The 27,711-nt window shown below is 42.8% G+C and overlaps 2 protein-coding genes across 2 annotated transcripts in view; both read left to right on the top strand.

The window, feature by feature from the left end:
* The first annotated feature begins 780 nt into the window (after positions 1 to 780).
* Positions 781 to 2,123, top strand: LOC118372175 (hypocretin neuropeptide precursor-like). Its single transcript, XM_035757970.1, has 2 exons — positions 781 to 870; positions 1,529 to 2,123. The coding sequence occupies exons 1-2, from the start codon at positions 805 to 807 to the stop codon at positions 1,916 to 1,918; spliced, it is 456 nt and encodes a 151-aa protein (XP_035613863.1). The 5' UTR covers positions 781 to 804; the 3' UTR covers positions 1,919 to 2,123.
* A 3,093-nt stretch (positions 2,124 to 5,216) lies between these two features.
* The window catches only part of LOC118372170 (potassium voltage-gated channel subfamily H member 4-like), a 31,148-nt gene continuing 8,653 nt past the window's right edge, over positions 5,217 to 27,711 (top strand). The window contains exons 1-9 of the mRNA XM_052518719.1: positions 5,217 to 5,786; positions 18,595 to 18,828; positions 19,371 to 19,517; positions 19,633 to 19,766; positions 21,474 to 21,714; positions 22,288 to 22,445; positions 23,109 to 23,316; positions 24,028 to 24,222; positions 26,623 to 26,822. Coding sequence (XP_052374679.1) covers positions 5,711 to 5,786; positions 18,595 to 18,828; positions 19,371 to 19,517; positions 19,633 to 19,766; positions 21,474 to 21,714; positions 22,288 to 22,445; positions 23,109 to 23,316; positions 24,028 to 24,222; positions 26,623 to 26,822 — 1,593 coding nt within the window. The 5' untranslated portion in view covers positions 5,217 to 5,710. The remainder of the gene's footprint in view (positions 5,787 to 18,594; positions 18,829 to 19,370; positions 19,518 to 19,632; positions 19,767 to 21,473; positions 21,715 to 22,287; positions 22,446 to 23,108; positions 23,317 to 24,027; positions 24,223 to 26,622; positions 26,823 to 27,711) is intronic.

Genomic DNA, 27,711 nt, shown 5'->3' with positions numbered 1-27,711 from the left:
CTATGTGTTCCGGTACCTCAGAGCCCCCCCGGATAATCCCTCCCCCTCTCAATCTCACTATGTGTTCCGGAACCTCCAGATTTACAAATTAAGCACTGCCCAACGCTCTAACCCCTAGGCTACCTGCCGCTCTATAGGGAAAGGGAAAGGGGAACAAGGTGCCTCTACCACCAATGATCAATAGCTAGAGAGATAACATCACCAAGAACAGTGTTTGAAACAACAAACACACTGTTCTAGGTGTGTCAGTATTCCCGGAGCGACACATGTCATATTTAATACAATAGAGAGAATGATCATTAGCCCTCATTAGGACTGTTAGGTGACCCTCTAATTACAGACCATTTCAGTCAGTCAGCTTCTAAAGGTTATCAGGGATGGTTCATTGTGTTCCCTCATACCTTTGATGAGAACATGTCTATTGCTGCAGCTAATTAACCATGTCTCCGTCACCACTAATCATAGCGCTATGTCCTAACGAAGCTCACCGCCACCCTGACATAATAGCATTCCACTACTTTATTCAAAACCCGGGAAATATCCTAGAGATGGTCTGTGGCAGGATCAGAGTCATTACATTAAGGACTTCTGCTAGACCCATCAAATGAGCAAACGAGTGAAACGTTACAACAGAAAATGAGCACTGATGGACAGTCTATTTGTTGATGTCCCCGTCGACTGGGCTAAAGATATCTTAATGACGTCTCTGGAGGGTGTACATGAGACGACATAGGGCCTTATAAAAGGAGACTGGCTTCAGAGAGAGGTGAGAGTAGAAGTGGACCCCACAGCCTTTGGCAGAACATGCGTTTCGACACAAAGCATCTTACTACAGCCCCAGGGATGGACACAGCATGCTCAACCACCAAGGTAGGATCGACGATGTAACACAGCTTTAATTACAGATGTTTTTACTGTGGAATCATTTAAGCTGCCATTATGGTCCTCAGACAAAGGTCATGTAGGCACAAAAGGATGATGTTAAGAAAAGTACATCAGGTATTGTTTTTTTGGATGCTTTTAAATATGAATGGTAAAGCTCACTGTTTTTAGAATGGAGATGGAACACCACTATTTGCACTTAGCGTGTCAGTCACTGCCCTGTTATGTTCATGGGTTTGAATCACTTTCAGTCTATTGAATAGGGTTTTTGGTAATGGGTGAAAGGGTATTAAGCAATATCATAATCTTTCAAAAATAGCAAGACCTTGTCTGAAGAAAACATGCAAAAACTGATAGTTGTTAGCAGACATGACTAAAAGCTTTCTGAAATTGTCCTCAATTAATATTCCTGAGTACATTTTAGCCTTCATTTTTTATATTAACCATGAAGTTATGTTAACATAGGCCTATGCACCTATCTCTCTCTCTCTCTCTCTCTCTCTCTCTCTCTCTCTCTCTCTCTCTCTCTCTCTCTCTCTCTTTCTCTCTCTCTCTCTCTCTCTTTCTCTCTCGCTCTCTCGCTCTCTCTGTCTCACTCTCTCATGAAGTTCTAACACTGAAATACTGTATCTGCTTTTACTGACAGAAACTCAAGGTTCTCATCTTGTTGCTACTCGTCTCTCATCTGGCCTGTGACGCTCAGGGGGTTGCCAACTGTTGCAAACAGAAATCCCACTCCTGCCGTCTTTACGTCCTGCTCTGTCGCTCAGGTAATGGGATGGGGACAAGGGGACCCCTCACTGATGACGCAGCCGCTGGAATCCTCACACTCAGTAAACGGAAAGAAACTGATGAACGTCGCTTCCAGAACCGGTTGAATCAGCTACTCCACGGGTCACGGAACCAAGCGGAGGGAATCTTGACGATGGGGAAGAGGACCGAAGACACAGCAGAACCGCTCATGTGCTTGTTTCCCATTTTAGAGACGGCCCCCACTACCACGGCCCAGTTGGTTTTACAACTACCATTCAAGTGATTCATCTGGAAAACATCAATGTTGACGCATCATTTTTGAGGGACTGCGTCAAACATGGACTAATGAAAAATATATGAAAACATGGGTTTTGGGTAAAATATTCCTTTAAGATTGAATTTGTTTGTGGAATAGGTGTTAGTAATTCTGGTAGTAATGTTGTAAATATTGTATATGATCTCATTGGTGTAATAAAATGTGATAATGGTCAGGTGTAGCACCGTTGTATTTGCTTCCCTTCTGTCTCTTTGTATTTTAGGTGATGGAAAAGTAAATATGAAGAAAGTGACTGTCTTGAGGGTTGAGTCATCTAGTTGTGTCTATGTTATGGCATCACAACACTGGCATCACTATAGCCAATAGCCCCAACCAGCCCAAATCATTAACCCCTCAATCAGCCATGAGTACATGTCTGGATGGGTAGGTGTGTTTGTTCGAGTGAGTGTATGTTCCAGAAATGTACTTTTCCCAGAAAGACCTTGGTTTCTGTGAAAGCTGGAGGTCTGCTGTATTTTCCATCTCTCTTTCATTCTAACCTGCCCTCCCTCTCCAAACTGACTCCATGATTCTTCCTCTTTCACAGCTTTTCTCATGGGGGCAGCATGGAGCTGCTTCAAGGCTCAAGTCTGAATGGATCTCTGTGTGTATTTCTCCATCATTGCATTACATTCTCTTGCCACATTTTTTTGTCCCGATCTTCTCACCTTGTAGCTTATTTTTAAATGTTTGTACTTTATATATCGGTAATAACTGAAAAACATCATTTCAACCATTATTAAGTAAGTAAAGTCTCAGGCTATTCCGCAGTCTTGTTTGTGTGTTCTTCATGCGTACAGTACTTCCATCCACTCACCTGGTCACAAACACACCAACAATTCACCATGCCACGGCTCACCGTGCCATGTTTTCTCTCGGTTACGTGTCAGATCGCCTGGTAGGTATAGAGGAGGTGCTAATTTGAACAGGTGATTAAGAGAGAGAGGGAGTCTGTCTGGGATACAGTTCTATATTCATTTACTCATGCAGTACCAAGCTACCCCGCTAGCACATTTGGTTCCTTCTATATTGTGGGAATGTACGTTTTTGGTTTCCCATTGGTTCTGGGAACGAAGCCATAATTTTCTTGACTGTTAAAACTGAACGTTTTTTGGGGGTTCTGGGAATGTACATTTTTAGGTTTTCCTGGGAGGTTTTATTAACATTCTGAGAATTAAATGTAAAGATTTATTTTGAGTTTTTTTTGTATAACTTCCTCAACTTTCACTGACTGTTTCAACAAGACTTTTAATAACATAGTTCATATAGTTTAATAACACTGATAGTTTAGGTTGTTTTGAACTCCAAGCACAGACATATGGAAATGAATTTGCTTAGGCATTAATCATGCAAACACATTTCTTTTTTATTGTGGCACGGCATCAGTGGGATTTGAACCTATGAGCTTCTATCCAGGATGGAGCTAGCATGCCATGTTTTTTCCAGTCATACGAAGCTGTTCATTTTAGTCTATTCAAACAGATTGCATTTCAAAGGAAACAAGCACTCCTTAAGATCAGGTGTGGACAATTAGTGGTCGCAGCCAACACACCTGAACACACTTAACAAGATAGAGGATAGAGAGACCCCTTGTTGACCCTGAGAACAGAATGTATATGTTTTAAAAAAACATTCTTTAAAACATTCTTTGAACATAACTAATGTTTCCTTGTGGTTTTTATGGAAAGTCTTCTTAATGTTCTGAGAACATGACTTTAAATAGAACCATGAGAAAACCTACAAATGACTTTATGCTGAAGTGCTGAAATTCCCGCAGAATAACATTGTTTCTTAATGTTCTTGGAACAATTTGAGAACATGACTTTAAATAGAACCACAAGGAAACCTGTAGGAAATGTTATGCTGAAGTTGTCACGCCCTGTGTGACATGGGTGATTTATTGTGTTTCGTCTTGTCTAGGGGTTTTATTAGATTAATGGGGTTGTGTTCAGTTTAGTTCTCTAGGTAAGTCTATGGTTGCCTAGAGTGGTTCTCAATTAGAGGCAGGTGTTTATCGTTGTCTCTGATTGGGAACCATATTTAGGCAGTCATATTCTTTGGGTATTTTGTGGGTGATTGTTTCCTGTGTCAGTGTTTGTGCCACACGGGACTGTTTCGGGTTTTCACGTTTCTTAATTTGTAGTTTTGTTCATGTTGAGATTTTCTTATTAAAAGAACCATGGACATTTACCACGCCGCATATTGGTCCTCAGATCCTTCTCGCCTCTCCTCTTCAGATGAAGAGGAGGAAAACCGTGACAGAAGTACTGAAATTCCCACAGAAGAACGTTGTTTCTCAACCTTCTCTGAACTATTTGAGAACATTCCCAATGCCAAACCTGTTGGAGAATTTCTAGAACATTACCAAAAGTTCAATTAAATGTACCCAGGTTTGAACTTTTAGGAAACGTTCTGTTAAAGTAAAGACATTGTTTTTTTTGTCAAGTTCCTTAAATGTGCTGAGAATGTTCCAAGGCCAAGCAACTATCCTGAACCATTCCCAGAATGTGGTGGGAAGGTTGTATGCAAAATAACCAGAGAACAACTATGCTCTCACCAAGCTCATGGTTCTCTGAACATTATGTGCTAGCTGGCTAAGATGCTTTTAAGACCTTAGAGGCTTTTGATGATGTGTGTGTTTATGTATATACATGTGAATCTTGTTCCTTATATATTCTAATGCTGTGTGTGTGTGCGTGCGTGTGTGTGCCTACACGCGTGTACAATTTGCCTCCCTGTGCATGTCAACAGGTATACATGGGTATTCTCATCCCTATTTCTTAGTAAGGATACAGGATCAGAAGGGGATGATGGCAGTGGTGTGTACAGCAGAAAAAGAGGGAGGAGAGAGGCAGAATGAAAGAGAAAGCCAGATGAGATTCATTGGTCTACTGACTGCCAGTGTTTCTGTTAGAGGGGGTGCAACAAGAGAGAGTGTCTATTAGTGTGTAAAGGAGAGGGATGACGAGGGGACAGAGTAAGATAAGGTTTGATTTGATTTGTTTTGATTTGTTTTGATATAGAGCCTGAAGGCGTGCGCAAGGAGAACAAACAGAGAAATGTATTGTTTATAAACAGTGAGAACTGGAGAGTAGCAGGGGAAAGAGAGAGAGACAAATGAGAAAGAGGAAAGGGTGGTAGAGAAAGAGAGTAGAGGGAGGGAGAGAGAAAGAAACAGAAACAGGAAGAGAGTGGTGAGAGAGCGATAGAGGATGGCAGAGACTGATAGAAGAGAAGAGAGAGAGAGAGAGAGAGAGAGAGAGAGAGAGAGAGAGAGAGAGAGAGAGAGAGAGAGAGAGAACTGACTCAGATAAGGGAAGTGGCGTGCGCATTCTGCTCTCCTGCTGGGGCTAGATGAGACTTCAGACTGATCTGTGAGGTGAGAAGAACAGAGAGATACACTACATAACTTGATGACTCTAAGCTGACAGTGAGTTACAACACCTTAGCTTGTTCCACGGTGAGAGGAATAACTACCCACACTACAGAGAAGGAAGGCGCTAGAGAGAAAGATTATCAGCCTACTTCGGATAAAGAATAGGAAAGGTGGAAGAAAGAAGGCTATAAACCTGAGACTGAGGTAAATGCCACTGATGCCCAGCTGACCTGTAGCTGAGTGCTGAGGCAGGAACAAGGAGAAACATCTGTTGAAGTGCAGACTGCAGAGTCACGTTGGTCTGACTCGCCCTCCTCTCAGCTCTGTCTGTTGGGGGATGGAGTGACTTGGTGAGCCCAGCTGTGTCTTCATCGTTGGACAACATGCCTGTGATGAAGGGTCTCCTGGCCCCCCAGAACACCTTCCTGGACACCATCGCCAACCACTTTGATGGCACCCGTAAGTATACCCTTTACTCAAGCCTTTCTGCCTTTGTGCCACCCTCCGTGCCCACCTAATTGGGATGCCTGCAGTGTTACAATGGGTTTGATTGATTGTAATTTACTGGTGAGGTAATTTACAAGTTGTGAACAAGTTGTGTTTAATACATTGTGACTTTTCATTATAAAATGTCCTCTTTTATTTTGTGTCAGCGGGTCAATGAAAATAGGACCATCTTTTATCTATTGATTTTGGGCAGGATTCAATCTGTATCGCCAAAGTATTGCTGAAGATCAGTGTTATATAGCTCGATTTAAAGGCAATGTCCCTGCGTTTGTGGAGACTGCAAATACTGCATATGTGGGCTGAATCGACATTTGAACTCAGAACTACTGCTATACAGATGTGGGGGGTCTGTGGGTTAATACAAATTCTCTTGAGTGTAAGACGTTGGGGGTGGGGGTTATAAACTGGCATATGGAATTGTTTTAAGATTATTATTTTTTTTAACCTTTATTTAACCAGGCAAGTCAGTTAAGAGCACAAGATGGTCCTACCATGGATCATTTAGCTATTTGATTTAACATTTTAGGACCCTTTAGGTATCCCAAAAATATATTTGAAAAGTATTTGATAAAATATTGAATTTGGCCTTTAGTACCAAATACCACAGAAACACATTGAATAACACATTCATAAGTGACAAGAAAGACAGTTAAAAAAATAAATCCTAAGGAATAAGGTTTTGAAGTGTCTGTCAGATATCTAGGAGAAATAAGAAAGCTCAGTCTTGTCAAGGTTGAGCTTGAGGTCGTGGGCCAGGCACGATATCTGCCAGGCACGCAGAGATGTGTGTCTCCACCCGGGTGTCAGAAAGGGCTGAAGAAGAAAAGGAGTTCAATGTCATCTGCATCGCAATGATAGGAGAGACCAGGTGAGGATATGACAGAGCCGAGTGACTTGGTGTATATGTAGGTTACTTTCTAAATGTAATCCTTTACAGTTACCAGTCCAAAATTGTAATCAGTAACGTAACTTTTGGATTACCCAAACTCAGTAACATAATCTGATTACATTCAGTTTCTTTTATATTATTTTTCCCTTAAGAGGCATTAGAGGACGACAAACATGTATGTTACCAATTGAATGACATCTATTGCAGGAAAATCTATGTTAAAGTTTACATAGCTGGCCATATATGGATGTTAAATTTGACTTTATGGGTTGGTTGTGTAGGCTTACTCTAACCAATCGCTTTCTACTACATATAATAAAGTAAGAACCGACGCTGGAGATCAGAACCAGGTAGTGAACATTTAATGACAGAACAGGAACATCATCAGAACAGGGGGAACAAAACAACATGACAACAATAAGGCTGGAACCAGGAACAACCTAGGGAACAGACAAATATAGGGGAGGTAATGAAAACAGGTGATTGAGTCCAGCTGAGTCCAATGAATCGCTGATGCGTGTGACGAGGGAAACAGGTGTGCGTAATGATGGTGGAAAGAGTGCGTAGTACTGGGAAGCCTGGTGCCCTGGAGTGCCAGGTAGGGAGAGCGGGAGCAGGCGTGACATAATATTATGATTAAATTATATCTTTACATTAATATATATAATTTATAAATCCAAAAATGGATGTAGCAACTACAGATTACCCTATTAAGTCTATCAAAAGTGTACAAATTTGAGCATGTGTGTCACACCCTGACCATAGTTTGCTTTGTATGTTCTATGTTTTGTTTGTCTGTTTCTGTGTTTGGGCCTGATATGGTTCTCAATCAGAGGCAGGTGTTAGTCATTGTCTCTGATTGGGAACCATATTTAGGTAGCCTGTTTGGTGTTGGGGTTTGTGGGTGATTGTCTCCTGTGTCAGTGTTTGTGCAACACGGGACTGTTTCGGGTTTACGTTTTTGTAGTTTATTCATGTATAGTTTTCTTATTAAAAACAAACATGAATTTCAACCACGCTGCATTTTGGTCCTCCTCTCCTTCGACGGAAGAATCCGGTGACAGAGTGACTATGGATTTAGTTTATCAGCATGAATTATATTGAGCAATAAAAGCCCCACTTTTATTCCATAAACTGGGATCCGCACTATGCATCTGTTGTAAAATAGCATTTTTCACTGGCTGTCCACTGGTTTCAAAAACAGTGATTGATTGGCATCTTAAATTCAACCATTATTGGGTTCAAATAGACGTTCAGATTTCTGAACAGCCATCCAGGACAACCACAAGCCTTAAGGCACAAATAGCCAAACAAATCAAAGTTTATTTGTTACGTGCGCCAAATACAACAGGCTCTAACCAATAGTGCAAAAAAGGTATTAGGTGAACAATAGGTAAGTAAAGAAATAAAACAGTAAAAAGACAGCGAGGTTATAAAAGTAGCGAGGCTACATACAGACACGGGTTAGTCAGGCTGATTGAGGTAGCATGTGCATGTAGATATGGTTAAAGTGACTATGCATATATGATGAACAGAGTAGCAATAGCGTAATAGTGGGTGGTGGGTGGGACACAATGCAGATAGTACGGGTAGCCAATGAGAGAGCAGCAGTGTGATTCACATAAATGCGCTATGTAGGTACCAATAATACGTGATATCTGTATCACCGTAGACTACACCGCTGCTCTCATCCTTACCTCCAAGCGTTTATTTAAATTGGATCATCTTTGGATGCTGACAGCAGTCGCACCATTAGAAGATATAGCTTGGACCGGAGCCTGCAAAAGAGTATTTCTGACATTTTCCCGCGATCCATCAAACACATTTGGTGTGTCATTATAGTGGTCTCTGACTTGTCAGACACGCTCAGATGCAACACATTTAAAGTTGCGCCTTTTTTCAGTGCTGCTTTGAATGTCATTAAGAAAACAGAGAAGTGTCAAAGATTTTTTTCGCAAACATCCTTTCTGAATTTAAAAGTAATCCTCAAAGTAATCATCTAGTTTTTCAAACGTATCTGTAATCTGATTACGCTACTTTAGCTGGTAATGTAACGGATTACAGTTTACCGTTTTTTTGTAATCCCTTACATATGTAGCCTGGCGAAAGTAAACCCCGCACAGGACACAAACTAATTTGGGGTTGTTTATTCTGTCAAAGCTTAAATTTAAAATAGTATAATGTAAGAGGGCAATCACCACAAGTTCACCACCATAAAGTAAAGTTAAATTCAAATCATAATCAAGGGAAATAAATATGTTAGTAAAGTGCATAAAAACAATCTGAGTACAAAAAGTACAAAGTGAAATGCATAAACGGTAGTGGCTCTGCTTTCTATAGAAACACAAGAAAATACAGAGACCACAATGTTCCGTTAGAATGGACTTTCTAATATTTCAAATGTCTGGGTACATGTTCATAAACAAAATGACATTGTGCATGAAAAACAAAATACATTTTGTCATAAAACATGATGAATACTTACAAACACACTGTCCAGGTGATACCCTAATACCACATGGGACAGTAGATCCTCATCTCACCCATACTGCACTGGGAGAAATGTCATATGAACAGATAAGATACAATTCAAAAATGAAACAAAATACAGCACACTGAAGCTTTACATGAAACATAATGTCATTCTGATAATTACTCACACTTCAAATAATGTTATCATCAACTCCACCACGTGGTTCTGAGAACACTGGTATTCAGCGAGCAAGAAGCTAACACCCTCATGTCGATCTGAAAGCATCAACAGGCTAACATGACCATCTGGCATAAGTATTACAAAACTAACTCTTGTACTCTGCAGATGATGCAGAATATGATATTTTCCGGTACAAGAGTAAGATAAAAAGTATTATTTACCCATCTAAGGTATCGTTAGACCCACGATGGATTTCAACAGCTCTCCAGTGTAATTGCTTGCTCTCACTCTTAGACACTGCGCATGCGCAATCCCATAACCGCTCTCACACATTATTTATGGATCTCTTTTAGGGACAGTGCCATCTAGTGGATTTAAATGAATACAGCTATGTGCTTTTACCACCTGGCTACTTATAGAGAGAAGAGGAGAGGGCCTAGAACCATGTCCTGGGGGACACCAGTAGTGAGAATACGTTGGGCAGACACAGATCCTCTCCATGTCACCTGGTAGGAGCGGCCTGCCAGGTAGGATGCAATCCAAGAGTGTGCAGACCCTGAAACACCCAGCCCTGAGAGGCTGGAGAGGGGGATCTAATGGTTGACGAAAACAGCAGATAGATCTAGGAGGATGAGAACAGAGGAGAGACAATCAGCTTTGGTAGTGCGGTGAGCCTCTGTGACAGAGGAGAGGAGTCTCAGTTGAGTGACCAGTCTTGAAGCCTTGACTGGCTTGACACTAATTGCTAATTGCCTACCAGAGGTGAAGAGCACACTTCCCAGTACTAATTGCTGATTGCATAGGAGAGGACAAACCACTCCCCCTCCAATACAGCCACTGATTACCAAAACAATAACCGTCACAAATTGCCCTGCCCTTTATTCCTGGTTGATGTGTCAACAATCAACTGCAAGTTATGAGCAGTCAGCAGTTCATACACTAAGTAGGACACTGGAAAGACAGACAACACTTAAAGTAAATGGCCCTAGCTAGCAAAAATAGAGTACTAAACAACAACAGATGAAGACAAAAATTATACTTATTACTCCTAGATATATTAGTGTGTGTGTGCTCTAGCTATAGATTGAAGCTACACCGCTACATGGCAAAACAATTATTAACTACTGAAAACACTACCTAGATATGAATTTACTTCAACTACCACTTAGTCCAACTACCACTCTACTACTAGTACAAAATGTTGTTAAATTACTTGAAGAACTATAAATAGTTCACTACTCCCCAACACTGTGTGTAAGTGGTACTGGAGAGGGGCATCCAACACTGAGTGTAAGTGGTACTGGAGAGGGGCATCCAACACTGAGTGTAAGTGGTACTGGAGAGGGGCATCCAACACTGAGTGTAAGTGGTACTGGAGAGGGGCAGTCAACACTGAGTGTAAGTGGTACTGGAGAGGGGCAGCCAACACTGAGTGTAAGTGGTACTGGAGAGGGGCAGTCAACACTGAGTGTAAGTGGTACTGAGAGGGGCATCCAACACTGAGTGTAAGTGGTACTGGAGAGGGGCATCCAACACTGAGTGTAAGTGGTACTGGAGAGGGGCAGCCAACACTGAGTGTAAGTGGTACTGGAGAGGGGCAGCCAACACTGAGTGTAAGTGGTACTGGAGAGGGGCAGCCAACACTGAGTGTAAGTGGTACTGGAGAGGGGCAGCCAACACTGAGTGTAAGTGGTACTGGAGAGGGGCAGTCAACACTGAGTGTAAGTGGTACTGGAGAGGGGCAGTCAACACTGAGTGTAAGTGGTACTGGAGAGGGGCAGTCAACACTGTGTGTAAGTGGTACTGGAGAGGGGCAGCCAACACTGAGTGTAAGTGGTACTGGAGAGGGGCAGCCAACACTGAGTGTAAGTGGTACTGGAGAGGGGCAGTCAACACTGAGTGTAAGTGGTACTGGAGAGGGGCAGTCAACACTGAGTGTAAGTGGTACTGGAGAGGGGCAGTCAACACTGTGTGTAAGTGGTACTGGAGAGGGGCAGCCAACACTGAGTGTAAGTGGTACTGGAGAGGGGCAGTCAACACTGTGTGTAAGTGGTACTGGAGAGGGGCAGCCAACACTGAGTGTAAGTGGTACTGGAGAGGGGCAGCCAGTCAACACTGAGTGTAAGTGGTACTGGAGAGGGGCAGCCAACACTGAGTGTAAGTGGTACTGGAGAGGGGCAGCCAACACTGAGTGTAAGTGGTACTGGAGAGGGGCAGCCAACACTGAGTGTAAGTGGTACTGGAGAGGGGCAGCCAGTCAACACTGAGTGTAAGTGGTACTGGAGAGTGGCAGCCAACACTGAGTGTAAGTGGTACTGGAGAGGGGCAGCCAACACTGAGTGTAAGTGGTACTGAAGAGGGGCAGCCAGTCAACACTGAGTGTAAGTGGTACTGGAGAGGGGCAGCCAGTCAACACTGAGTGTAAGTGGTACTGGAGAGGGGCAGCCAACACTTAGTGTAAGTGGTACTGGAGAGGGGCAGCCAGTCAACACTGAGTGTACGTGGTACTGGAAAGGGGCAGCCAGTCAACACTGAGTGTACGTGGTACTGGAAAGGGGCAGCCAGTCAACACTGTGTGTAAGTGGTACTGGAGAGGGGCAGCCAGTCAAGACAGTAATTCAGGCTGTGACAGTGATGGAGAGAGTGGTGAGAGCTCAGCAGAGGAGGAGTGGGTGTGCTGTTGTTTTGGATTGAAGTGGCACTTGTTGGGCTGTTGTGTGTTTTCTGTCTTTGTTGCTCCTCATTAAAGTGATAATTCGGGATTTTGGCAATGAAGAGAGCCAATGTTAACTTGCGTCATCGCAAATCCAGAGTTTTCCAGTCATTGCGCTGTCGCTAGTTAGCAATTGAGCTAAAGCTAGTTAGCAACTTCCTTCAAACTGCACGCAGAGATAATAATCTGGGGAAGTAGGTAAAGGTCTTCATTGCCTCCTGAAGTATCTCTTTAAGATCCATGAGTGCAGTAGGTCTATGCAGCTGTGTGTAGGAGTTATTCCTATTTTTTTTACACACAAAACACTTGAATATAGAATTGCACCACATCTTTAGAAAGATGAAAGCCTGCGCAGAGCCATTAGACTCCCATTTCTTTTAGCTCACTCACAACCTAAAAGCTATTTTATTATTAGTCATATGTGTTCGGTGTTCATGCATTTAGTTTGACATCTATTAAGCACCTCTGCTTTTGACCATAGGATATATACTGAGTGTACAAAACATTATAAATACCTGCTCTTTCCATAGGATATATACTGAGTGTACAAAACATTAGAAATACCTGCTCTTTCCATAGGATATATACTGAGTGTACAAAACATTAGAAATACCTGCTCTTTCCATAACATAGACTGACCAGGTGATTCCAGGTGAAAGCCATGATCCCTTATTGACGTCACTTGTTCACTCCACTTGGTAAATCTACAATCAGTGTAGATGAAGGGGAGGAGACAGGTTAAAGAAGGATGTTTCTCTTGAGACAACTGAGACATTGCTTGTGTATGTGTGCCATTCAGAGGGTGAATGGGCAAGACAAAATACTTAAGTGCCTTTGAACGGGGTATGGTAGTAGGTGACAGCCACACTGTTTTTAGTGTGTCAAGAACTGCAATGCTGCTGGGTTTTTCACACTCAACAGTTTCCCATGTGTATCAAGAATGATCCACCACTCAAAGGACATCCAGCTAACTTGACACAACTGTAGGAATCATTGTAGTCAACATCGGCCAGCACCTCATTGGAACGCTTTAGACACCTTGTAGAGTCAATGCCCCGACGAATTGAGGCTGTTCTGAGGGCAAAAAAGGGTTAACTCAATATTAGGAAGGCGTTCATAATGGTTTGTACAATAAGTATATGTCACTAATGGACTACTGTCGCAGCTGCATGATGCACTTTCGCATGGTCAGATTGGATCACACTCTTCTCAGTGGGTTACAAGAAGTGGGACATGACATCATGCTAGTGTGTGGCCGCCGATCTGTGTCCTGGCTGAGTTAATGAATTCAGTGTGAAGACAAACACACTCACACTAACACTCTCTCTATTACACAAACTCACACTCTCACACACACACACACACACACACACACACACACACACACACACACACACACACACACACACACACACACACACACACACACACACACACACACACACACACACACACACACACACACACACACCAACCTGGACTCAGGGGTAGACGTAACATAGTAAATGTAAATCCAGGACACTCCAATTATGATGATATGATATGTTACGTTTTGATATATATATGATATGTTACGTTGTATTCATTGGTGGATGTCCATCATCCCATTTCGTATGTTATGTTACGATTTACAATTCGTATGATATGCAATGTATTGCAATTCTTACAATACGCCATGGATTTGTAAAACGTATGATATGTAACGAATTCCAATCTGTTGTGGCTAATGTTAGCTAGGTGGCTATAGCTAACGTTAGCTAGGTGACTAAGGTTAACTAGGCTAGGGGTTAGGGTAAGGGTTAAGGTTAGGGTTGGGCCTCCCGAGTGGCACAGAGATCTAAGGCATTGCATCGCAGTGCTTGGAGTGTAACTACAGATCCGGGTTCGATCCCAGGGTGTGTCGCAGCTGGCCGCAACCGGAAGACCCGTGAGACTGCGCACAATTGGCCCAGCATTGTCCGGGTTAGGGGAGGGTTTGGCTGGCTGGGATGTCCTTGTCCCATCGCACACTAGTGACTCCTGTGGTGGGCCAGGCTCATGCACACTGACTTCGGGTCGCCAGTTGTAAGCTGTTTCCTCCGACACATGCGGCTGACTTCCGGGTTAAGCAAGCAGTGTGTCAAGAAGCAGTGCGGCTTGGCTGGGTTGTGTTTCGGAGGCCGCATGGCTCTCAACCTTCGCCTCTCCCGAGTCCGTACGGAAGTAGCAGCGATGGGACAAGACTGTAACTATCAATTGGATATCACAAAATTGGGGAGAAAAAAAATAAAAAATCAAGTTTAGGGTTAAGGTTATAGGAAGGTTTAGCTAACATGCTAAGTAGTTGCAAAGTTGTAATTAGCTAAAATACTAATGTTGTCCGTAATGACATTTGAACATGTAACCTTTGGGTTGCTAGATGTTCACGTTATACGCCTGCCTACCCGTCCATCCTGAACAACCACCGTATTTTAATTTTCCCTTAAGTAGCCTGCTGTCTTACGTAACCATACCAAATGTAACATATCATACTAATACGTCTAGTCTATGAGACCAGGCTGCACACACACACCCATACAAATACAGAGTCAGAATAACTTTTTTAACAAGTTTGGTGGTTACAGGTCCTCCGTGTCATGGTGTGGGTGGAGGAGCTGGCCAAAAGCTTTAATGGGCCAGACTGAACCGGTCTGGGGGAAGTGGGAGGTGCAGGGAGCCGTTAACGAAAGGGAAGAGATGTAGTCGGAGCTTGAAATGTCTGTAGGGAGCTGATAAAATTGTCCAAAACTTTGACTTTCTTCTGTCCGAGTTCAAGACCTTCCCGGGCAGCTTCTTCATTTTGATTTTTTATTGAACCTTTATTTAACTATGCAAATAAGTTAAGAACAAATTCTTATTTACAATGACGGCCTACCCCAGCCAAACACTAACCCGGACGACGCTGAGCCAATTGTGAAATATGGGACTCGGCCGGTTCTGATACAGCTTGGAATCAAACCAGGCTCTGTAGTGACACCTCTGCGCCACTCAGGAGCCCACACAGTGTATAATAGATGTTAAAATAATTGACTTCAAACTATGACTTATGACATAATATTCTAATAACATGCGCGACAACAAATGGGTGGATGTGGGTATGTTTGCAATGTATGTATGACTGCCTCCCTCAACTAAATGACCCTCTCCATTGTGTAATGTGAATGGACCAAGCGATTACAAAATTAATGAAAGTGACAGCCAAATGACCCCAACATGTGAACAGAGACATAAATTACAGTTAATTATGTAGGGGTGAAGAGCCAATCATACAGCACCTGGGTATCGATATCAGTCACCCACTCTGCAAAAGTAGGCAAATATATGTAACTCCATCCATCCCATACACACTAAAATGAGTAACCCTAGTAATGTCTGGTGGACTGTAACAGGCTGTAATGAAGGACAGTTCCCTCTATAACAATCCATTATATAATTTCTCATTTCACTCTTAATACATTATTTAGTCGTTGCCCGAATGCAAACAAACTACTATGTACAGTACACATGTACACATTGTGCAGTTATTCCCATTTATATGTACATTTCAGGTTGCACTCTGTGGATTATGGTACCGGGATGTCAGAGCGGAGTTATCATTGCAATGTTAACCCAGCAATAGTTGTATTTGTGTGCACAGCTCTTTGTAGACTCATTGTCTAATTGTATGTGTGGGCTGGGAGCTACACACAGCTTTACCCTCCTAATTGAGGCATACAATTATTTAATAGCCTCCATTTAAATTCACAAATTGTGATGATTGTTGTTGTGATTGTCTATGACTCCAGCCACCCTAGTCATAGACTGTTCTTTCTGGTACCGCACGGCAAGCGGTACTGGAGCGCCAAGTCTAGGTCCAAGAGGCTTCTAAACAGCTTCTACCCCCGAGGCATAAGACTCTTGAACATCTAATCAAATGGCTACACAGACTATCTGCATTGTCCCCCCGTCTTTTACACTGCTGCTACTCTCTGTTATTATCTATGCTTAGTCACTTTAATAACTCTACCTACATGTACATATCACCACAATTGCCTCGACATTGACTCTGTACCGGTACACCATGTATATAGCCTGGCTATTGTTATTTTACTGCTGCTCTTGAATTATTTGTTACTTTTATTTCTTATTTGTATTTTTTTAGTTAAAAAAAAGTTTTTTTTAAACTGCATTGTTGGTTAGGGCTTGTAAGTAAGCATTTCACTGTACACCTGTTGTATTCGGCGCATGTGACAAATACAATTTGATTTGATTGACACAAAGGGCCTGGCTTTTCTGCTTGTGTAATGTAAGTAGATTGGTTTGGGTTTTGCTCTTTATCACCTAATGTCAATTACTGAAGCTACAAGTGCATGAACTGAAAAGTAATAGAAATGACCCGTGTTATTCACTACAATGGAGAAGTCCCTTTTGTTGTGCGGTCGGTCATTTCAGAAATTATTCTGGGAGAAAATGAGAGAGGCCATGAGAAATAGAAGCACTTAGAGCTTTGAAGGTTCGACATGGCTTTCACTGTGAACTGAGAGACTGGGTGCATTTTAGCAGAATTATAGAGTCATGTTGGAGAAAGGACTTACCATCTGTTTGCTTTGCTTTAGGAAAACAACCTTGTTTCACTTGTCTATATCAGTCTAAGCTATATCAGTCTAAGCTTAGTAACAATGAAAATCATGAAGCTACTGTAAAAATATATATATATTGGTCCAAATACACCTCCGTTTTTTAAATAATCAGTATGTTTTCCCATAGGATTAACTTATTGCAAATCTATTTGTGTTCTTCCTGTATAAGAAAAGGGGCCGTATGCTGGTTACCTCCTCCTCGTGGAAACAACATCTTTGCCATATGCTTTTTATTAAAAACAATTACAAATTGCTATGGCAACCCAAGCCTGGGCACATAAAGTCTCATGTACCTTCTGTACTAATTATCTCTACATGAGTCACTTAGAGACTGTGACATTTCAAGAGTTGAATGTCTTTCTCTACAGGAAATACTGTATATAACCTAACTCAATCTAAAGATATCTATACAGCTTTCAACAACAGCCAGACTTAGTCCGTGGCTCAGTAGGCTGAGGGTTGCATGGGGCTCGGACTGTGGCAGAATTAACTTAACAAGAGATCTGGAGCAATTAGGTCCTCTTCACCACTCTGTGTGAACTAATGATCAATTAGACTTGTGTACTAAGTGTGTCTATAATACTGCCACAACATCTACAGTATTGCCAATGAAAATGTCTATTTTCTCCTTGTGTTTCAAGAGGACTTCTCCAGATTGCCTCATTAGCTAATGATAATGGGCTGCTTATGTAAAGACTTTCAAAAGGTGACCTCAGTGTTTCCGCACTATGCATCTAATTATAACGGAGTAAATTGGTGTCTTGATTGACAGGGTATGATCAGACCATCACCACATGTACAGTCGAGAATAGGAAACTCTGGCCATGAAATTCTATCTTGTCCAACGCACCCTATGAAACTCTATACGGCAGTGACCCAATGGACTTGGAGTGACCCAGTGGACTTGGAGTGACCCAATGGACTTGATAGTTGGGGACAGGTGACAACGGACAGGCATTGGATTGTGGGAGACATCTGTGAGGGTCACTGCACAATGATGCACCGTGCTACAATACAGTCTACTTTGCAACCCTTTAGAAAGGGTGGAACAGATGGGAGGGAGATGGTCCATTTAACAGCTGCCTGCAAAACATTTTTTTATGGAGACGAGTTCAACTCACTGTGGAGGAATATACCATTCATAAATGTTTATAGCCGTACCAAATACACAACGATGTTCTCTCTCTCTCAACAGAGTAAGCAGGTAAACAGCAGCAAAACAGAGGTACATTTTAATCAAGCAAATCAAATTTGAACAGAAACTTCAAGGAGTATGTTAAATAATGTTAGGATACAACACATGATGCTCATTTCCCATCCCCATTAGAGTCCCCAGGGGGGGGTCCCCTCTTCTCCTATCATATCCACCAGACTTCACAGGCCTAAACTTCAAAGCCTGCTCTGATGTCCCTGCAGGCTGCTGTGGGTGGGTTCTATGTGCTAGTTAGTTAGTTAGTTAGTTAGTTAGTTAGTTAGTTAGTTAGTTAGTTAGTTAGTTAGTTAGTTAAATCGACTGAGACCGAGACAGACAGAGCTCTTTTTCAGACAGCTAAAGGATGAAATAGACCCTGAGAAGAGAAAATGAGTGGGAGGAGAGAGAGATTCAGAAAGAAACCAGCAAGTGACTGAATTCCTGATGCTATGTTCTACCTTCATAGATGGCTGTATTCAACACAAAGCTTAATTGTTAATTACATAGCCTAATTCAGCATCCAGGGGCAAGGACATTCATCCATTTAATGTCTGAATCACACAGTGTACTCGAGGGACAGAAATAATGGGTCGACCAGTTTAACAGCAATCATTATGCAGACAGAGTTAGGGTACAGTACATTGTGTCTCTAATTTTCTCTCTTTGCTTTCCACAGACAGCAACTTCCTTCTTGGGAATGCCCAGGGTCGCCAAGGTTACCCCATCGTGTACTGCTCGGACGGCTTCTGCGAGCTGACAGGGTTTGTGCGCACTGAGGTGATGCAGAAAACATGCACATGTCGCTTCCTGCACGGGGCGGAGACCAGTGAGAGGGTGAGGCAGCAGGTGGACAAGGCCCTGGAGGGACAGCATGAGTACCAGGGGGAGGTGTGCTTCTACATGAAGAACGGTGAGCATTCAGTCAACACATGGTGGCCCTCCATACAACATCATCCAACCAGATCTTTCTTTTGAATGTATTTTTAGAACAATGGACAGAGAATGCAACATACACCAAGTTCACTTCTGCACAATATGTGCAATACAGCCAAATACAGTCCTCAACTCCACGTGTCATTATAATTGAACTCAAGTGGTGTTCAAGGTCATTTAAATTCAGAGTGCAGATTATTAAATGGGACAATATACAAATGTTTTGAGTCAGATCATTTGAAAAACACAATTTTATTGAGTAAATGTACTTTGGTTTATTTTCATTTTGATAAGAGATGAAAATGCAATGAATTGAAGGTTATTTGTTGACGTAAACATATACATTTACAGATTTTGTCGGCCGTGTCGTTAGATTTGGGGTGGGATGGGATGGGGTCCTGATAAATTATTGGGAAAAGAACGGGTTCCCCAGAAGTTCTGGCGGGACAAAATTGGGTCCCCGCTGAAAACATTTGAGTACCACGAAATCTAACTTCTTCTATAATGTTGCTTCCACAGGGAATCCATTCCGGTGCCTTCTTGACATTGTGCCAATTAAGAATGAGAAGGGTGAAGTGGTTCTATTCCTTTTCTCCTTCAAGGATGTCACTGAGTCGTACGGAAAAAGCCACCAGCACAGCAACAGGAGAGGGCGGGGGGCCACAGGTATCCTACTAACTCTGCAACACTGTGGCTTCCACCATATTGAACCGTTTATAGTTTAGACTATGATGATTTAATAAGTGTAATAACCCATTCATTATGGTCCTCATGTCATCAGGCATCTCAGAGGACGCACATCAGAGCAGAAAACGCAGCCGTTCCCACTTTTCCCAAGCCAGGGAGAGGGGAAGGACTGTCCTGTACCACCTCACCAACCAGTTCTCCAAGAGGGGCAAGGGGAAGCTGCCCAATGTGAGTTCCCATGGATCTCACCGTACTGTACAGTAGAGTGCGTTGACTCATTGACAAGAGGAAAGGCATCATTTCATTTCATTTCAACTGCTTTCTGAAAGATGACGTCATTTGTTTTCATATCACAAGTAAAATCACATTCTTACCACATTCAAATGAAAACATATTTGAGCAGACGTGTTAGGGAGCATATAAGAGCAAGGTGACATTTACCTATCCATTTGAGGAAGGTTGAGCTTGGCCCAGATAGAGGAATTGATCAGGCAGCCTTTGAAGCTCCGGTCTGCTGTGTGTGGTCTTTGTAGTGCTGGTATATATAGAGCAACAGAGAGACGCAGTGTGGCCTTTTGCAGATTGGGACATGGGGAAGCTGGGGTATCACCTCAAGTACTGGAAGAGAGGTCACCGTACGACACAGCAGTGGACAGACAGAACCAAGGATTTTCAACCTTTTCCCTCTTCCTCTGAGAGGTTAAACACATGTTATATGAGGTAGTTGTTATTTGAAGATACGTCAGTTGTACCGTTAAATGCTGAGAGACTTCAAACTTCAAGATCTATGACATTTATGAAAATTCACTGTCTCTAAATCCTGCCTTTTACATACTTGATGGTGATCAGTCAATGTTTTTTAAGATTGTGTAAAAAATGTGGTTACCATTGACAACAGCAAGGGCTATGTGGCATTGCACGCTTTGAAAAATGTTCAAATTTGTGCTTTTGCTGTGACAGTTCTGTACACATTCAGTTGTTGTTGTGCATCTAAATCCTCCATGTGCAATTACCAAGTAATTATCTCCCATGATGTACCCAGCTATTATCCCACCAAGGGTTCCCACTAGGAGGTTCTGCTGACCAATTCAGCAGCCTCTAGTCATGTTGAAGAATGACAGAGGGAATTTACTTTCAGATCTCATTACCTCATGGGATCTCCATAGTACCTCATCCATATTTCATCTCCTTCATACTGTGTCATTTATGGAGGATAAAGTCAGGGATTCTGCATATGTGTCAAAAAGAACATGTGGATAACTGTCTCTCCCGGTCTTTCATGTATTGTAAAGTGAAATGAGGTTCCATTTGATCCCTTTAGGTTCCATTTGAGGTTCCATTTTTCACCTTTATTTAACCAGGTAGACTAGTTGAGAACATGTTCTCATTTACAACTGTGACCTGGCCAAGATAAAGCATAGCAGTGAGACAAAAACAACAGCACAGAGTTACACATAAACAAACGTATGGTCAGTAACACAACAGAAAAGAAAAATCTAAAAATCTATGTACAGTGTGTGCAAATGTAGAAGAGTAATGAAGGTTATATGTCTGTCTTGAAAAGATGCCATTGAACCCTTAAGATGTTTCTTGATTTTATGACAGACTTTGACATTTTACTTCACTGTTAGGCGCTTAGTAACACAATCATTTCTCTGCACCCGCTTTACCATCCGCTAAACTGTGTACACAATAAACTTTGATTTGATGTCCTTGATTCCTAAAAGGAACATTTACTTCTCCTCTCTTGTGCCACAGAGAAGTTTGGATTGTGGCCAAGGGAGAGCTGTAGACACTGATTTTGATGTAGCTAGGGCAAGTAGGTTTCAGTGCATTCTTGAGATATCATAGGTACAAGTGCCACTGTGGTGTTTGGGGCTTTGTCTGTGACCTGTGACCTATGACCTGTTACCCTTGGCCCCTGTCTCCCTGCAGAGTGTATTCCAGAAGCCCTCTCTCCCAGAGTACAAGGTGGCGGCGGTGCAGAAGTCCCGCTTCATCCTGCTCCACTACAGCGTATCCAAGGCCCTGTGGGATTGGCTGATCCTCCTGGCTACCTTCTACGTGGCGGTCACCGTGCCCTTCAATGTCTGCTTCGTCAGTCACCAGGACGACGACTGTGACTCCCGTAGCACCATTGCCAGTGACATCGCAGTGGAAATGCTCTTCATTCTAGGTAACGTACTGTTGTATAACAGTACTGAGAGGGGCAACATAGTATTCCAATGGTAAATGTCATATCACTCTGGTGGCTAAATGAATTGGCACCAGTATCTAGCTCCTCTGGTATATAGTTGATCAATAATAGTTATTTCCTGCTGTGGCAGTGGGTGTTTCCTTGGAAATCAGTCACGCTTGACTGTACTCTCTCACCCACATGCATTACCAACTCATCATGGTGTCTGTGTCACCCCTGGTTACAGTACAGCTCACATTTTGAGCCACAATTAGATACTTCCGGTCTCCGATGGATGTGTGATCCTAAAACAGCTGTGATGGGGCTCAGACTTTTTTAAGTTGAGGAAATGGTAATTATGTGCAGTGACATTCTCGTACAAAATGATCATCACCTCGTGTGTTATTCTAAACCGTTGGTGTCATGCCATAATTAGCATTTACAGCTCACCTGGAAAAATACTGGAATGTAGTAGCCTATCCACCCACTTTACTCACTTTTTGTGTAATTGAGTAAAGGATAACATAATATTTTGCTCATGTTCTGCTGGGTTTTCTCCCTGTTCCTCCCCAGATATCATCCTGAACTTTAGGACCACCTTCGTGAGTCAGTCGGGTCAGGTGGTGTACGATGCCCGCTCAATCTACCTCCATTACTGTGGCACCTGGTTCTTTATAGACCTCTTTGCTGCTCTGCCCTTTGACCTCCTCTATGCCTTCAACATCACAGTGGTGAGTTTGTATGGGGGCATTAACTGTGCATGTATGGGTGTCATGGGCATTTGGCTTTGCGTGTGTATGCAGTTCCTTATCCTATCTTGAACAGACAGTGCTTGTTCGATAGCCCTTCCCAGAATAATCATTTTCTCTCTTAAAATATGTTGTTGGTCCTCTTTATTTCCCCTGAGCATTGAATTGTAACGGATTAGGTCTTGCCACCTCCATGCTTTATTGACTGCTCCTTCCTTCTCTCCAGTGTCCCTCCCCCTATCCACTAGCTGCACTAAATCTCAGCAAATAGCCTTTTCCCTTAATCTTACCTGGGCTTCTGAGATGTGATACTGTTCAACTACCCCTTTTTTCCACCAATCATTTGTTTCTCAAGCTTTCCAAGAGATGTGCCGTTCTTTACTGATGAATGTATCTTTAGCCTCTGGGGGAAGTGGGATATCTGAGTGGTAGGAGGAATGTTTGCTCACTGCATCTCAGCTAGACCGTGTCCCTGGAGTTCAGTACCGAGGATAGATCATCTATACTGTATTAAAATGTCTGACGACTTTAACCGGACTATGACTGAACCCTCTAATGTCTTTTGGCCTTTACACATGTCACAATGCAAATGGTCATCTCTACATGAATCGTTGCATGTAAACATGTCTGTTACCTCCTGTCCAGACGTCGCTGGTCCACCTCCTGAAGACGGTGCGTTTGCTGCGGCTGCTGCGGTTGCTACAGAAGCTGGACCGTTACTCCCAGTACAGTGCTGTGGTCCTGACCCTGCTCATGTCTGTGTTCGCACTGCTTGCCCACTGGATGGCCTGCGCCTGGTATGTCATCGGCCGCAAGGAGATAGAGAGCAGCGACCCTGTCACCTGGGATATAGGTGAGCGCCTGTTTGTGAGAGTTTGTATGTGTATGTTTGTATATTGTGTGTGGTTGTTGGACCACTCTCACACAGTAGACACATCAACATAATGTTTCCTTTTGTTGAGCTCCTTGGCTTACTATAGGGAAGCAGCCATGTGTGACTGCTATTCTCTCTAAATGTGTCTGTAACACAGTAACTTATTTAACTTGTCTGACAGCTAGATGCTATGGACCCTTTGCACGTTCGGTCCCTGGACAAGCCCGAATGCTTCTGAACTCTCAGTCCATCTCCCTCCATAACACCCTCTCAGTCGACCTCACAGCAAGTGTAGGACAATGGACAGAGACTGTTTGAGACTCCCAGCAAGGATACCTCACACTCTATAATATCACCTCTGGATGGAGAGAATCATCAGTCAAGCAGACACTAAGGAAAAAACAACCCAAACTCTTTCACTGGTCTCCTATCAGATCCCTGTAAAACATTTTTATTTTTCTCCTCCTCTCTCTTCCTTGCCCCCCCCCCCCCCATTGGCATGGGAGTGTTAACATTGCCAAAGCAAGTGAAGTAGATAACAAACAAAAGTGAAATAAACAATAAAAATGAAGAGTAAACTCTCTCTCTCTCTTTCTCTCCCTCTCTCTTCCTTTTCCCCTCTCTGCCCCCCCCCCTCATTCTCTCTCTTTCTCCCTCCCTCTGTCCTCTCTGTCCTGTTTTACTCTCCAGGCTGGCTGCAGGAACTGGGGAAGCGGTTGGAGACCCCATACATCAACAGTACGGTTGGCGGCCCCTCCATGCCCAGTGCCTACATCGCCTCCCTCTACTTCACCCTGAGCAGCCTCACCAGTGTGGGCTTTGGCAATGTGTGTGCCAACACAGATGCCGAGAAGATCTTCTCCATCTGCATCATGCTCATGGGGGGTAAGTCCATCTGCATCATGCTCATAGGGGATCAGTCCATCTGCATCATGTTCATGGGGTGATAAGTCCATCTGCATCATGCTCGTGGGGGTTAAGTCCATCTGCATCATGCTCATGGGTGATCAGTCCATCTGCATCATGCTCATGGGGGATCAGTCCATCTGCATCATGTTTATGGGGTGATAAGTCCATCTGCATCATGCTCGTGGGGGTTAAGTCCATCTGCATCATGCTCATAGGGGATCAGTCCATCTGCATCATGTTCATGGGGTGATAAGTCCATCTGCATCATGCTCATGGGGGTAAGTCCATCTGCATCATGCTCATGGGTGATCAGTCCATCTGCATCATGCTCATGGGGGATCAGTCCATCTGCATCATGTTTATGGGGTGATAAGTCCATCTACATCATGCTAATGGGGGGTAAGTCCATCTGCATCATGCTCATGGGGATAAGTCCATCTGCATCATGCTCATGGGGGTAAGTCCATCTGCATCATGCTCATGGGGGTAAGTCCATCTCCATCATGCTCATGGGGGTAAGTTCGTTGGAAGCGAGGCAGTGTTAGTAGACATCTTTAGCAGTATTTTCTTAATTCTTTCAAGACATCAAATCAAATCAAATCAAATGCATTTATATAGCCCTTCTTACATCAGCTGATATCTCAAAGTGCTGTACAGAAACCCAGCCTAAACCCCCAAACAGCAAGCAATGCAGGTATAGAAGCATGGTGGCTAGGAAAAACTCCCTAGAAAGGCCAAAACCTAGGTAGAAACCTAGAGAGGAACCAGGCTATGAGGGGTGGCCAGTCCTCTTCTGGCTGTGCCGGGGTGAAGATTATAACAGAACATGGCCAGGGTGTTCAAATGTTCATAAATGACCAACATGGTCAAATAATAATAATCACAGTAGTTGTCGAGGGTGCAACAAGTCAGCACCTCAGGAGTAAATGTCAGTTGGCTTTTCATAGCCGATCATTAAGAGTATCTCTACCGCTCCTGCTGTCTCTAGAGAGTTGAAAAGAGCAGGTCTAGGACAGGTAGCATGTCCGGTGAACAGGTCAGGGTTCCATAGCCGCAGGCAGAACAGTTGAAACTGGAGCAGCAGCACGATCAGGTGGACTGGAGACAGCAAGGAGTCATCATGCCAGGTAGTCCTGAGGCATGGTCCTAGGGCTCAGGTCCTCCGAGAGAGAGAGAAAGAAAGATAGAAAGAGAGAATTAGAGAGAGCATACTTAAATTCACGCAGGACACCGGATAAGAAAGGAGAAGTACTCCAGATATAACAGACTGACCCTAGCCCCCGACACATAAACTACTGCAGCATAAATGTATTACATGAGTTACATACATGTATTTAAACCTCTTAAGGATCTGCCTCTTTAAAAAAAACGTTTAGCCTAAAATGACATACCCAAATCTAACTGCCTGTAAACTCAAGCCCTGAAGCAAGGATATGCATATTCGTGATACCATTTGAAAGGAAACACTTTGAAGTTTGTGGAAATGTGAAAGGAATGTAGAAGAATATAACCCATTAGATCTGTTAATTATTTGTATTTTTTTTGTGCCATCATCTTTGAAATGCAAGAGAAAGGCCATAATGTGTTATTCCTGGTTAAATAAAGGTGAATTAAAATAAAAAAAAATAAAAAAACACAATGTGCCATTGGAACACAGGAGTGATGGTTGCTGATAACAGGCCTCTGTATGCCTATGTAGATATTCCATTAAAAATCAGCCGTTTCCAGCTACAGTAGTCATTTACAACATTAACAATGTCTACACTGTATTTCTTATCAATTTGATGTTATTTTAATGGACATTTTTTTTTGCTTTCCTTTCAAAAACAAGGACAATTATGTGACCCCAAACTTTTGAACGGTGGTGTATGTGGAAAGGTTTATACTGATCCAATGAACCATTGCATTTCTGTTCCAAATGTTGTATCAAGACTGCCTAAATGTGCCTAATTGGTTTATTGATACATTTTCAAGTTCATATCTGTGCACTCTCCTCAAACACTATCATGGTATTATTTCACTGTAATATCTACTGTAAATTGGACAATGAAGTTAGATTAACAAGAACTTAAGCTTTCTGTCCATATCAGATAGGTCTATATCCTCTATATCCTATAATTTTTTTGTTTCTTACAATCTCATGATAATCACATTAGCCTACGTTAGCTCAACCGTCACGCGGACGGGACACCGAACCTGAAGGAGTTTGCATTAAGATGTCTCGAGATGTCTTCACAAATCTCTTAAGAAAAGTCTTAAGGCATGGTGATGGCTGGGTATGACTCTCTTCTGCATATGTATGTGCTTTGAGCACAAAGGAGTAATCTTGTAATACTCCTTGACCCCCATGTTTCCTGTTCCTCGTCCGACCTTCAGCCCTAATGCATGCAGTGGTCTTCGGTAACGTGACGGCCATCATCCAGCGCATGTACTCTCGGCGCTCGCTCTACCACACGCGTATGAAGGACATCAAGGACTTTATCCGTGTGCACCGTCTGCCCCAGCTGCTGAAACAGAGGATGTTGGAGTACTTCCAGACCACCTGGTCTGTCAACAACGGCATCAACGCCAACGAGGTGGGTCACATGACACGATGTATTTAACAATGGTAGTAACAAACTCCGGCCAATGATTACAACGATCCAATGCTTTCAAATCCCCTATGAGGAGTGGGCAAGTGCACACCTTAGGATAAGGATGGAAAATTGTGATGCAGCCATTAGGGTAGACAAACATACTGTACTGACAGACTGGTCTTTCTATATTTTCTGATGTAAATGAATAGCCTTTCAGAGAGAGTACACCGTACGGTGGGAGTAGTTAATTCATTTTCTACAGTCATCTTTTGTGTCACTGCCAAGGTCTTTCTATCAGATGGTGTTGACAGTGTGGGTGTGTATTGTCACATTCAGACATAGATGGCCTCGTGGTCTAGTCGTGTCTCCGTGTAGGATGGAGGATTCTAAACCATCTCCACCTTTCTTTCCCAATCTTCTCTCAGTCTTTGCCCAATGAGGTTAGATCGGTTCTTTTAGAAAGTCGTCTTTTGTTTACAGTGATGGGCTTAGACCTAATATGGGCTAAAACTGCTCCCTATTGTTGGAATAACTTATAAAATTCCTTGCATCTTGATTCCTTGGTGCCGCTACGGCAGTTTAGGATTGCAGTTGTTCCGATTGATTCTAGAGTATTATTTGTTGAAATTGTGGTGTTGAGGTGTGGTTATTTTTTATTCTCATTGTTTTATTTGTAATGCACTTTTGTCTTCCTGTTTGTGAGAAAGTGTTTGTACCTAGGGCACCATTAGGAATGAGGCCCTGGTCTCATTTGGGCTACTCTGAATAAATACAAGTCAATAAAACCTTTTTTATATATCTTCATTATAGACTACAGAGACACAGGAATAAAAAAGATGGTACTCATTTACACCCTCTCATCATCAGCTTCATCATTTATTCTCTGCTG

This window comes from Oncorhynchus keta, chromosome 5, assembly GCF_023373465.1.
Source record: "Oncorhynchus keta strain PuntledgeMale-10-30-2019 chromosome 5, Oket_V2, whole genome shotgun sequence".
Taxonomy (NCBI): domain Eukaryota; kingdom Metazoa; phylum Chordata; class Actinopteri; order Salmoniformes; family Salmonidae; genus Oncorhynchus; species Oncorhynchus keta.
Note: the sequence above shows the minus strand (reverse complement) of the source record. Positions and strands in the feature narration are given on the sequence as shown.

Coding starts and splice junctions, on each gene's coding strand:
- LOC118372175 (XM_035757970.1), top strand. CDS start 805: ATGCGTTTCGACACAAAGCATCTTACTACAGCCCCAGGGATGGACACA. Junction 871..1,528: donor CAGCATGCTCAACCACCAAG/GTAGGATCGACG, acceptor TTTTACTGACAG/AAACTCAAGGTTCTCATCTT.